The sequence below is a fragment of the Engraulis encrasicolus genome, chromosome 19, assembly GCF_034702125.1.
Source record: "Engraulis encrasicolus isolate BLACKSEA-1 chromosome 19, IST_EnEncr_1.0, whole genome shotgun sequence".
NCBI lineage: Eukaryota > Metazoa > Chordata > Actinopteri > Clupeiformes > Engraulidae > Engraulis > Engraulis encrasicolus.
The window spans coordinates 26,091,356-26,104,391 of record NC_085875.1 but is presented as its reverse complement, the minus strand read 5'-3'; the positions used below and the strand labels follow the sequence as shown (position 1 = coordinate 26,104,391).

The window sequence follows — 13,036 nt, the reverse complement described above, 5'->3', positions numbered from 1 at the left end:
GGGCCCCTATTTTAATGTAAAAAAAATAATTAAAAAACTTAAAAAAAACATTTCTGAAAATAGGGGCCCACAAGGGTGCGGGGCCCATCAGGAAATGCCCGCTATGCCGGATGGCCAGTCCAGCCCTGGTTTCAGGTCCCCACCATTAAGGTTCGGGGGGGGAAATCTCATTTCGATTGTGGAGGCCGGAGCACATAGGGCCACGGGAGGGAGCGCAGACCATCAGCGCACCTAAATATCGGGGGATGAATGATTCAATCTTGGCTGAAGGATAAGAGGATTCATTCTGCTGCAGCTTCGAGAACCTGAAGCAGAGATATAGAATGCTGTAAATATTCTAAATGAGGAGAATTCTGCAAGAATGATGAAACAATCCATCACTGCCTCATAACGGTTCCCATGCCAAACATAAGCTCCTACGAGCGTGGATTGCTGGTGGATGGATTTCCATCAAGCCGCCGCCGTTTATGACAGAATAAATTACATTCACATTCTTTATTGAGATTTTTCAGATTGATCATGAATTGTTGGGGTGAGCTCGATTGAATTATTTCTTTGTGGCTGTGCAACATCGTGCATAATCCACATTCTCTTTGTACCGTACAACAGAAATGCAACTTTTACGGCACGAGAACCCCCGCTGCTGCTGGTATCTGTTTTCACAGTAAGCTGTGTGATTAATTCACCTAAGGCCCACCTTGTATGCATGATGGATACAATGATGATGCAACTGTGAAATCGTTCTCCAGATTTTCATTCTGTGTCAGTGTAGTGAGAAGATGCAGTGCCAGTGGAATGAATGCACATTGGGCTGACAAGGACACTGTCTGGCTGGTGTATGAACCACTATTCAAGTAGAATAAACATTATGTTACTTTAAACTTTGCACACACTTTTATCCAAAGTGACTAACAGTTATTTTAAGCATATGTTACAGTCCCTGGAGCAACATGGGGTGCCTTGCTCAAAAACACTTCAGCCATGAATGGTATATGCAATGTGAATCTGCAACCTTCCAAATCCAACAAAAACTCCCAAGGCCTCAACGTGCCCTATCACCATATTAAAGTGGCATTGTTTGTTATTTTGATTAGATTGAGTCACACACACGCCCACACCCCTAACCCACCACCAAATACTTAAAGATGTCCTCTCAATGTCATTTCATTAATATTGCTGTGTTCTCTATTGTTATTGAATGTGTTACACGTTGGTCCTGTTTTAAAATACGTTCTGGTTGCTTTGTTCAAGCCGTTTTTGCAAGCTAGCAAGGTGGAGAAACGAGAGGGTCTTCCGGGTTTCTCGTGGAAATGCGTCTCTGATTGGCTCACTCCTCCTGCTCTCATGGAAATGCGTCTATGATTGGCTCAGTCCTCCTGTTCTCGGAGAGATTGTAATGGGAAACAGAGTCGCCACTTCCCCAGGTGGTACTGCACTATAGGAGCGCCAACAGAGGCGTGCAGGCTCCATTCAGGGCTGTGCTCTTTTGACAGCGACCCCTAGGCGAGCTGCAGGCACGGAGCAACCAGAGTGGGCATGCTGTGTGTATGATGCTTTGAGCTCTGTGTGTATCTGAGAGTAGCAACCAGCCGATAGCTAAGCTAAGCTAGGTTTCGGGCCACCAGACGTTGCTTGTTTTGAAAACAAGCAGAAAAAAATTACTCGACATGTTTTTTAGAAAAATGGGTCGACATAAACCTTTGTGGGCAACGGTGACGCAACACAGAAAGGCTTTTGTGATTCGCTCGTTTCTCTGCATTATTTATGTCAATTGGGAAACACCGGGAAACGCAGCCAGGCGAGGTGACGCACCGCTATGAGAGCCTTGCAAGTGAGTTTAACCTGGGGTGACCATTGGCCTTTAATAAAGTAACTCTTAAATGAAATAAAAAGCTTACTTTAAGGTAGCCCCAATTATACTCATCAGGTAGAGTGTGGCTTTTTTCTCACACCAAGCATAATATTTTTTCATCATGTCTTATTGGATAAATAATCTCCTTGTCTGGATTCTAGTCATTGGTTTACTCTGACAGCCTGTTAAACTGCCAGAGACGGCCCCCAGGCTAGACTTCTGAAGGTTCAGCAACTGATGTCATGAATAGGAAGTAATAATGTGTGAATTTACCACCACCCCACATTCCCACAATGTTAAGTGCTGCTTAAAAGATTTCAATTTCTTGGGGAATAGGAATTTAATTTGCACTTGCATTTCTGTTTGGTTACGAAGCACATACGTATCTCCATTGAAATAATTAAACAATCATAAGAATTCATAGTCAGTAGTGCCCTAAGTCATTTTCATATTCAAAGACCAATGACCTTGGCTTTAAGCATAGCAAACATCACATCAATGATGTACAGCTCTTAGCGGTAGAAGTCTAAAGAGGACCCTGCTCCCTACTAACACATACAGCACACCTAACACACCGAATGATTCCTGTGAATCCACCGGCGTGCACAGTGATTAAAAACAGCTGTCGCTGCAAGAGTCAATACCCGCGCTAATAAAATTGATGCGCCCGGCGTGAAGGGAGGTGCGCGGGATAAATGGCTCTCTGTGGCGGGCGACAGGACCTCGGAGGTCAAAGGAAGTGGCCCTGGGAGCGCTTATGCAACTTCCTCACCGCACTGCTGGCGTGCTGTATGGCTCTATGGCTGATGGTGAATGGCTCGGGTTAATTGGGGTGAGTGCCGTGTCGCTCTTGCGGTGTTGCAGATCAATCCACAGCAGTGAATAAGTGAAAGGCTTTCCATCTCTCTCTCTCTCTCTCTCTCTCTCTCTCTCTCTCTCTCTCTCTCTCTCTCTCTCTCTCTCTCTCTCTCTCTCTCTTTCACTCTGTGGCAGCAAAAGTGTGTGTGTGTGTGTGTGTGTGTGTGTGTGTGTGTGTGTGTGTGTGTGTGTGTGTGTGTGTGTGTGTGTGTGTGTGTGTGTGTGTGTGTGTGTGTGTGTGTGTGTGTGCGCGTGGGTTTGTCAATGCGGTGGTGGTATGTCTGATAACCTTGCACACTCTCTTTTCATCGTCGGCCTCCACACATACAGTACAGTTCAGGAGATGCCTGCTGCACATAGCCAAGTGTATCTGCCTGCCGACACCATTGAGGACTATACTAAATTATAACCAAGTGAAGCCCAGTGAACCAAATTCACTTTGCCTCAGGGTTAATGACAGCACTGGCCAGGCTGCATCTGTAAGGGCCCCAAACCAAGTACATACTATGTCATTTGGATCCAATTCCGTGTCCCCTCTTTCCCTGGGCCCTGGGCCCGGTACAAGTGACCCCTTTGTCCCCACACCCCCACACACCCCCTCTCGGCTTCCCCTCCTCAAAGGAAGTGAACAGCTCGTGTACAGTACGTATGTCTTAAATTGTCCACGGGTACTATGCTGTACAGCAAAAGACACATTTCCATCGAGGGCAATGAAGAGCTGTATTTTTCACTGCGCTTTGAAGCTTCTCCTGGGTAGCAACTGTTGCTATGGGGAAGCTTTTAGCAAAAGCGGATGTGAGTGCTCTGTTTCAAGGGACTGAGTGGGTGCTTTTGGAGTGATATGGGGCCTCTCGTACATGGTGCCTAACCGGCATGAAATGTATGTGGATGAAATGCGAATGAAGCCTCATCAAGTCCTAATCAGGGGTCCAGTTGGATTAAATTCAGCTCCTGAGACTACCATAAATACATGCCATATCGTGGGGCAACCGTGGCTCAATGGATAGAGTGTTAGTATTTTTATTTTTTTTGAAGTATTTTTGGGGGGCTTTTCAGCCTTTATTGTTTTTTGTGAGACAGGATAGTGGAGGAGAGACAGGAAGTGAGCTGGGAGAGAGAGATGGGGAAGGACCGGCAAAGGACCCGGACCGGGAATCGAACCCGGGTTGGCCGAGTGGTAAACGTGTGCCCTACCATATCAGCCACGGTAAGGCCGACTGTTAGTATTTTAATCTGGGGTTTGTACTTGTAGGTTCAAATTCCACCTGACCCATACCTACACTTCCATCCATGGCTGAAGTGACCTTGAGCAAGGCACCCAACCCCACATTGCTCCAGGGACTGTAACCAATACCCTGAAAAATCATTCACGAGTATGCCCTCGAGTGCTTGATGTAAAGTAGGATAAAACCATCAGCTAAGTGTCATGTAATGTAACAACATATTCTAGATGAATAACAATCTTCTCTGAAATCTCCCAATGATGACACTGAAATATCTCATTACATATAAGCCAAGTTATTATTCTCACTGGAGTATTTTGACTGTAGACATTGGCACAAAATCCTGAGATCAGCTTTGATCAGATGAGAAACCCTCAAAACAAAATGCCTATTTTGTTTACAATTGGCAGGCTTGAAGTTATTGAGGTTACTTTAGGAACGTTAGGTACCTGTGATGTAGCCCTACATTATAATAATGTAGGCTCTAAAACAGTGGTTCTCAGCTGGAACAGTCTTGGGACCCACCATTTTCCACTCTCATTCGGTCGCGATCCAATTTTTTTAGCGACACTCGAATGACTGGTTGCACACTACTATCTCGCATAAACATTCTGATTTTATCTATGACGACAGATGACACAAGTTCAATCGCCTATAAAAATAAGCATAAATTGTTGCAGGAAAGGTTTTTTTTGTTTTGTTTCAGCGAATGAATGAATTACGATTTTTTTTTAACACCACGGCTCGGCGACCCACCCATGACCCCTCCGCGACCCACTTTTGGGCCGCGACCCACCAGTTGAGAAACACTGCTCTAAAATAACTTAGATTTAATTTCTATTAACTCTGCATGTCCGTACAAGATGGGAGACTACAGCATTGGGATGCTGCTGAAGTACTACTGTGTGTTTATATTTCCCATTTTTACAAAATATAGTTTCTTCCAATAGCTGAACTACTTTAACATTAAAATGAAGGGCTGAATAAATCATATTTTTTGTAAAAGTTCAGACTGCAGTAAGTTGATATCTGCTGGAAGATATAAAATTGTAATGTGTGACTCAGAAAACAAACAATAATAAAACCACATATATCCATTCTGGCTAGTGTGTATGTCTTCCGAGGCTTGAATATGTCAGACCACCCATCAGATAGTAGTACATGCCTGCCATTCCTGTGAACTTGAGTATGCCATCCAGGGCTAGACTGGGGGAGAAATAGGACCCGGGCACTTTCGGCTTAAAGGGGCCCCTCAGAATTAGAAGCACAGAACTGACACACCGGTGGGCCCCGCACCCTCGTGGGTCCCTATTTTCAGAGATGTAGAAAATATAAAACATTTTTTTTAAACATTTCTGAAAATAGGGGCCCACTAGGGTGCAGGGCCCAACAGAAAATGCCCGCTATGCCAGATGGCCAGTCCAGCCCTGATGCCATCTCACATTTCTATGCTAGCGGCACTTCGGTGCAAACTGCATGGTTGAATAGACAGACGCTTCTCCCTCCTCTCCTGAGCTTAATAGGCTCACCATAGGCCTCAGGCCTCTCTGCTCCATAGGACACACAGTATGATACTTGAGGCAGAGACGTGAGGCACAGATCCTCCACAATATGGGGAGTTGAATGTTACACTGACCAGTCGATCAAATGTCAGTGTTGATATATTATCGTGTTTGTAGAGGGGATGTTGCTTTTGTTACTCTTGGTGGTGCTGTGTGTGTGTATGTGTGTTTGTGTGTGTTTGTTTGTGCGTGTGTGTGCGCGCGTACGTGCCTGCGTGCGTGAATGTGCGCACGTGTGTGTGCGCGCGCGCGCGTGTGTGTGTGTGTGTTGAGGGGGTGGAGTTACATTGTTTGTCACAAAATCACTTGAGCCATCCTTTCAGCTCAGGGTGAACACTGTGAGCTGTTGACTGTAAATATAGAAGACGAATTTTTAGCAAATGGGAAAAGCATGGTTTGGGCCAAAATCCCCAAAATCCCATTTATTATGTGGCTTAGCAGCCATTTGGATAATCCTACAAGATTGAATGCAAACAGCTGGAAGACCCAGCCCAAAGGCTCCAGACAAAGGGCATTCATTAATGAATGCATAGATTAATGGATGAATTGATGAAGTGGTTAGCCATGAGAAATAGCCCAAGTGTCTCATGCTCATTCATTATTCTGTAGGATTATCTACGATTGGTCGGTTTTATTTCCTGACCAGGAAAAAAAAGCTCTGAGACTGATAACTGCAACGGGTAAACTGGTATTCTTTTGTATTCTTTTGTAAACCCTTCCTACTCGGTAAAACAAAAAGCCTGTTTAGAAAGTGTAATTTCTTCTGTTTTGAACACTTTCTTCCAAATAAAGTGAAAAACAACCTCTGCCGACCGTACAACTTTCTGTCTCCTGGGTAATTTAAAGAAGTGAGAGTGGGTCTAGCCGTGAATTCGTAAGTAAAGAAAGGAATTTCAATCTATAGCACTAATAGCTGACCATCATAACTGAATAGAATACTGTAGGGCAATGGACTGCATTGGCCAGGTCTGATAAAATCATCTGAAAAGGCCTCTCACACTCAATACATATAATGTAATGGGGATACCATTCTGTGCAGGGAAGCCAACAGCGGGGACAAAGGGGTCAGTTGTCCTGGGCCCAGCGAGAGAGAGAGAGTGGGGCCAACCTTAGGTCCTCATTACATTGTATAGAGAGCGGGGGCCTTTCAGATTATTTTGTCCCGGGCCCAGTCAAAATTGTCAGCGGCCCTGATTCTGTGCCCCCCTCTCTCACTTGGCCTGGGGCAACTGACCCATTTGCCATCCCCAATCTGCTTCCCTGCTGTAGAATAGAAACCCCTGTGGCTCACCCCGGCTATGAGAGCTATGAATGCAGAGCCCCTGATTGAAAAGACGGTGATTACTGCCATTCTCTGTCAGTTATGAGGTTCTGATTTTTCCTTTTTTTCTTCCACAAAGCAGAATCCTTCCACTATATTTGATAGATTGCTCAGCACTTTTTTTTTTACAGAGCGGTTATTTGGGGACAGAGGAGTTGTATCAAGTATCAGTTTGTTCCGCCAAAAAGCATTTTTTTTCTTGGGGGTTTTGGGGTAATAACTGTTTGTGCTCCTTCTAAGTTGTCAGGGGGATTCTATAGGACCTTAGGCTTCATTAAAACTCATAGCAAAAACTGTGTATCTCACACACACACACACACACACACACACACACACACACACACACACACACACACACACACACACACACACACACACACACACACACACGGCACAAACCAAATTATACACACAGCAAAAGACACAGAATATCACACCCTTTGCAACACACACAGGGAATATAACCCCCCCCCCACACACACCCACACACACCCACACACAGTACGTATGTAAATGGCTCGTGCCCTTTCATCTGAAGTAAGTGGCAAATTCCTATTGACTGCACAGATGTACTTTGTGTATGTGCAGTGTGAGCGAGCGGAGCTGAGGATGGGGTTTAGTTACGCCGCAGTGTGCATCAAATGAAGCAGCGGCCTAATTCAAATGATACAAGGACGACTACCAGTTGAAAATGACTCCTGTGCTGTTTGTCATGAGGGTGCTGCGCAGGGGTGGGGTTGCGGGACATCATGACATTTAAAGGTACACTGTGCAGGAAATGGTCAAAAAAGGTACTGCAACTATGCTGCTCATTGAAACTGTGCTGCCTGTTGCCAAATTTGATCTTTACATGAAAGTTTACTAAGTAATAAACAAATATTTTCTAGTGTGGTCCAAGTAGAGTCATTTTTGCAGCTAAAAATGGCTATTTTTGGAAATTCAAAATGGCGGACCATGGAGAAGATCCCCCTTTACATGTATGAAAAGTGCAATTTTTCCAGTCATAATGAATACTTAGAATTTGATGGTGGTGGTAAGTATTCATGAAAAAGGTTAAATTAGTGATAGGGCAGCATGAATTCTGGAAATAAATTACAAAAAATCTCACACAGTGTCCCTTTAAGCAACTCACTTAAACAGGGTACAGCAGCTTATAGACAGCCAAGCTAGCTAGTCAGCGAGTCAGGCAAGTAAGCTACACACCTCAGAGAACACATCATTGTTTTGGGTTCTTTCTCCTCAATTTCCGTAATTTCCCTTTCCAGAGACTGCTCTCATTACTGCAGAATTCCACTTCATCCATCAGGGGACTAAGGAAAATAACAAAGACAAACCAGGGAAAAAAGGATAAATGTGTGCTGTTATTTGAATAGCTCTATACTTTAAGATGTAGTGCACACGTAACCAACTAGAAATTGCAATAAGTCTTCCATGAAAGACGGATTATTGATGGGATAAGGTTAAGCAAATATCATTTTGCCAGTAGCTGTCTCTTCAGTGTAAAACAATACTCTTGTTTTTAACTTTTGTAGCCCAAAATATTTTCAGCGTCTCAGCTACCAGACTCTGGAGATTTCTACCCTTATGTGTCTGGTTACATCATCCTCTCACTAAATGCCTTTTGTCAGTTTGTTTGTTTGCAGAAAGACCCAAGTCAACTGTAATAATGGTGTAATAAAAACATTTACATGCAGTGGGACCCAATTATTTTTACCATTCCATGTGGATAACATGTGACTTCTATGACACTTCCACAGTGTTAATGTGTGGGTGATGGATGGAGATTACCGGAACCTTGCAAGAACTTTGGTGAAGTCAAGAAAAACATGGCTCCAATGATGTTAAAATAAATCTGGTCTGATGTGTATATGCTGTTGACTAGCTATATGAAGAGTTTATTTGCAAAACGATGTATCTCCATTTTGTAGAAAGTTGGGAAATTGACATTTTTATATTGGGCATTCCATTGCATTGCATTGCAAAATACATTTTATATAGGTTGAAAAAGTATGTCCTCAAAATATTTGAATGGCAAGAATTCACACATAAGTGATCAGACCTCTGAACAGTAATTTTCAATAATAAAATGCAAAAGTGAAAAATGGTGGACACACCGTTTTGCAAATAAAACTCTTCATATGCAGTGTATGTACAACACGTCGTGCTTCTGGACAAAACAATTCATTTTTATGATGGTTTATTACTTTTGTACAACAATGCCTTGGTGCTTTGACAAGTTACTGGTGTGTTGTAAACGTTTGGCATATTATGCTAAGGCACACTGAGCTATAGCTACTGTACAGCAGATGACCCGGCTACTCAAACAATGCACATTTGAACGGGAAGGAGACAAAGAGGGATATCCAGCAGTAAAAGATGGCAAAATAAAACAAAAATGCATATAAATAATATGGATATACGTAATACTCTATGAATAGATTCAACAAATCTATTTTGTATCAAATTAATGAAAGATATTGTTATAGCATGTCGAATTTGATATCAAACACATTGTTGATTTTGTATCCGGTTCTTTGTGTTTCATAAACCAAGAAAAGCAGCAGCCTGACAATGAGGCTTGGTTGGCTTTGTGTGCGTGTTGAAAGCAGAAAACCCTCTGGAGCTAGAGTAGAAGGTTAAAATGACACGCATGATGATGGCACAATCAACATTTCTTTGATTCCTTTTCCTGCCTGCCCCCTATTTCCCAAACCTATCAATGCAGCCACAGCAACAACTGATACGTCCTAGTTTCATCAAAAGGTTTTTGCATTTCAAACACGCATTGTTTTTGCAATGAGAGGAAACAATATGGGCAACATCTGAATAACAAAGCAGAGGAAATAAAGCTTTTTTTTCAGCTGTGCGGTGATGCAAGAAGAGAAAGCGACGACTTGTAAATCTTGATGCACTTTTACTAATATGTATACAAAGGGCACAGGATTTGTCTGTATTATTGTTTCAGGTGGTTATAAATTAAATAACTACAGCTGTTTAAATACAAATGTACAAACAGTGCCATTTCATTTTCCACTGAACAAAGCAGCAAAACAAACAAAAACTAAACAAAGAAAAGAATCATCATTTCGTGTGGCAAACGTTTGAGTTTGGTGGGGGACCGTGATTGGTCTTGTTGTGATGTTGTGCTGTGCTAGATTTCCCGGAGCCGTTGCTGCTCTGTCTTGGCCCGGCCACACTGCCGTTGGCTGCGTAAATGGGCTGTATGTGAAAGGGCCCTTTCAGGAGCTGCTCGTTATTCAAGGACACTAACTGAAAGCTGGTCTCAGTCATCTCCAGGATGGAGTTGTCTTTCTTGGTGCCTGCCTCGCAGTAATCGTCTTTCCGTCGGCCGCGACTGTACTTCCACTTGGGCGAGGTCGAGGAGGACGACCCTGACCCTGTTCCCTTCCGGCGTGTGTGCCAGCAAAGCAGGCCCAGCGGCAAGGCCAGAATCAGAACCAGGCCCAGTCCGCCACCGATGAGCCCGGCCAGCAGAAACGGCGAGCTCAGGTCCCGCTGCGTGGCCTGCTCCGGGCCTACTGCGGCAGTGCTCTCGCTACCCACGGGCAACGACATGGTCGTGACCTCGGAACACACTGTGTAGCGTCCGGGGTAGTGGCTGTTTGAAGCGTCCAACGGCGCCACGCAAACGTGGTACGCGGAATCGGGCTCCAGGTTGGCTAGCGAAACCCCGCCCAGCTCCCCTGGCACCATTGTCTCCTGCGTCCTCTCGTTCACCACCCGCTCCCCCATCCGCACCAACGTCACCTTGTATGCGGTAACGTCGAACGTGGCCAGCCAGCTCACCTGGATGCAGGTGTGATTGACGGCCGTGAGAGACACAAGCAAGGGCTCCTGCCCCGAGTTCTCCACTGCAAATGTGGCGTTTAGGTTCGGGTTCGACCGCTCCGCCTCACCCCTTAGTGTGGGAGACAGTGACCCCTGCAGAGGCGGTGATCGGGGGACAGAGTGGGACGAGTGTGTGAGCCCTGCAGAGGAGGCAGGGGCAGAGGCAGAGGTGCCAATGCCAGTGGGCGACAGAGACACGTTCAGGTTTGGTGGGTACAGCGTTTGCAGGTGCGTGTGAATTGTTGGCGAACCTGCTACCGCACCCACCGTGTCTGCGCCTGTGCCCGTGCCCATGCCCACACCCACGCTGGCAGTGCCCGGCGGGCACTGGACGAGCTCCAGGCTGAGCTCTCTGATTGCCATGCCGCGAAAGCCCTCGGGTGTCTGGCACATGAACCCGCGCACGTTGAGGCTCGCTGGCAGCACTTTCAGCCACAGCGTGACCCATTTGATTCCGCAGTCGCAGTGCCAGAGGTTGTTACGCACGGTCAGCTGTCGCAGGCTGAGCAGGCCATCAAAGACCCCCTGTGTGAGCTGCTGCAGCTGGTTACTGGAGAGGTCCAGTTTCTCCAGGCGGTGTAGGCCGGACAGCACTCCCACAGGGATCTCATTCAGCTGGTTGTCCTGCAGGTTAAGCTTCTCCAGACACTCCGCCGGGAGATGGGACGGGGGCGCCGTCAGCGAGTTGCGGGCCAGGGACAGCGTCCGCAGGTTCACCAGTCCCCGGAACGCCAGCGGGTCGATGCCCTCGTCCGTCAGCAAGTTGCCGTCCAACAGCAGGCTCTCGAGCGCCGTGACGTTCTCGAAGGCCTCCTCGGCGATGACGGCGATGCGGTTCTCGTCCAGTCGCAGCTCTTTCAGGTCTGGCGGCAAGCCAATCGGAACGCTGCTCAGGTGGTTCTTGGTGAGGAAGAGGTATTTGAGGCTTGCGGCCTCCCGGAAGGCCCCTTCCTCCACTCCCACTGTGGAGATGGAGTTGTCATCCAGGTAGAGCTCCTCCAGCCACTGCAGTTGGGCCAGCGCCGCACGGGAGATGGTCTGGATGTTGTTCTCCTGCAGGTGCAGCACGCGCACCTTCTTGGGTAGGTTGATGGGGAATTCGTCCAACTGGTTGCCGTAGAGATACACTGTCTCCACGGACTTGACATGGTGTAGCTCCAGCGGGAAGCCGGCGTTGTTGATCTGGTTGTTGTGCAGGTACAGGATGTCATAGCCCTCCCCGATGCCCAGCGGCACTGACGTCAGGCTACGCTCGTTGCAGTAGACAAACGTCCTGTCGCACCGGCACTCGTCGGGACAGGAAGTGGATGCGGTGCAGGAGAACTGCAAGTGCAGCCCGAGCATGATGGGTATCCAAGGCCTAATGAACGCAGCTAAGTCCTTATTCCAGCTCCAGCTCTGTGCCTGTAACTCCATCTTAAACGACCAAGAAAAAGAAGAAGAAAAAAATAAAACACCCAAACAAACCCTCCAGATGCCAGTCAGTCACCACAGCCAGGCACACTGCCTGTGCACAACAACGGAATATACCGAAAAAATGTCAAAACAAAAAAAAACCAAGTAAACAGGAGTTCCTGGGTGCTTTTGAAGTTTTGCCTGCTGCTGCTGCTGCTGTGTCTCCTGGTACAGCTACTCCTGCTGCTGCTGCTAGTACGACTCCTGCTGTGCTTGCAGTACTGTATGTGCCCGCCTGTGCGGCGACCAAGGCAATCCTTTCAATAATTGCCTGTCCCAAGCCGCTCGGTGCAAGACCAATGGTCTCATTAACTTGCACGCCTCCTTCACTTCACTCTGCGCTCAGGCTCACTCGCACTTCCCTCCGTCCGCGCCCGAGCTGCTGGGGACTATCGCGGAGCTCATCACATTTTTTTCAAATGGACAGCCCACGAGAGGGGCCATCTTCAGGCACTTCAGGCGCACGAGAGAATCGAGGAAGAGGAGGAGGAGGAGGAGGAGGAGGAAGAGGAGGAGGAGGAATAAAGAGGAAGAGGAGCGAAGAAGAGGTGGCTCGTCACCGGTGCATCCTTGGCTGCCACTGCGCTCTCGGCTGTGCCCTTGGTGACTAAGCCATGGCTGTGTCTGTGTCTGGTGCTGAGGCTGAGGCTGAGGCTCTGGCTGTCTCCCTCTGACATGACAGGGATCTCCAAAAACCTAGTTCACATGAAATACAAGTAAATGATCAAAACATAGAAAGTATAAAGACATAAAAAACAGTGCAGGCACCACACACACACACACACACACACACACACACACACACACACACACACTCTCTCTCTCTCTCTCTCTCTCTCTCTCTCTCTCACACACACACACACACACACACACACACACACACACACACACACACACACACACACACACACACACA

General features: G+C 46.6%; 1 protein-coding gene across 1 annotated transcript; it reads right to left on the bottom strand.

Moving 5' to 3' along the window:
- Positions 1 to 9,897: 9,897 nt before the first annotated feature.
- On the bottom strand, positions 9,898 to 12,797 carry si:dkey-87k14.1 (leucine-rich repeat transmembrane protein FLRT2). Its single transcript, XM_063223854.1, has 3 exons — positions 12,681 to 12,797; positions 10,968 to 12,081; positions 9,898 to 10,856 (listed from the first exon to the last, which is right to left on the bottom strand). The coding sequence occupies exons 1-3, from the start codon at positions 12,795 to 12,797 to the stop codon at positions 9,898 to 9,900; spliced, it is 2,190 nt and encodes a 729-aa protein (XP_063079924.1).
- Between the last annotated feature and the right edge of the window lie 239 nt (positions 12,798 to 13,036).

Bases quoted from the DNA above. Each gene is read 5' to 3' on its own strand.
- si:dkey-87k14.1 (XM_063223854.1), bottom strand. From the start codon at position 12,797: ATGTCAGAGGGAGACAGCCAGAGCCTCAGCCTCAGCCTCAGCACCAGA. The intron at 12,082-12,680 runs GTGACGAGCCAC...TGGTCGTTTAAG, and splicing joins TGGCAGCCAAGGATGCACCG to ATGGAGTTACAGGCACAGAG. The intron at 10,857-10,967 runs GTGTGGGCATGG...TGAACGTGTCTC, and splicing joins GCCGGGCACTGCCAGCGTGG to TGTCGCCCACTGGCATTGGC.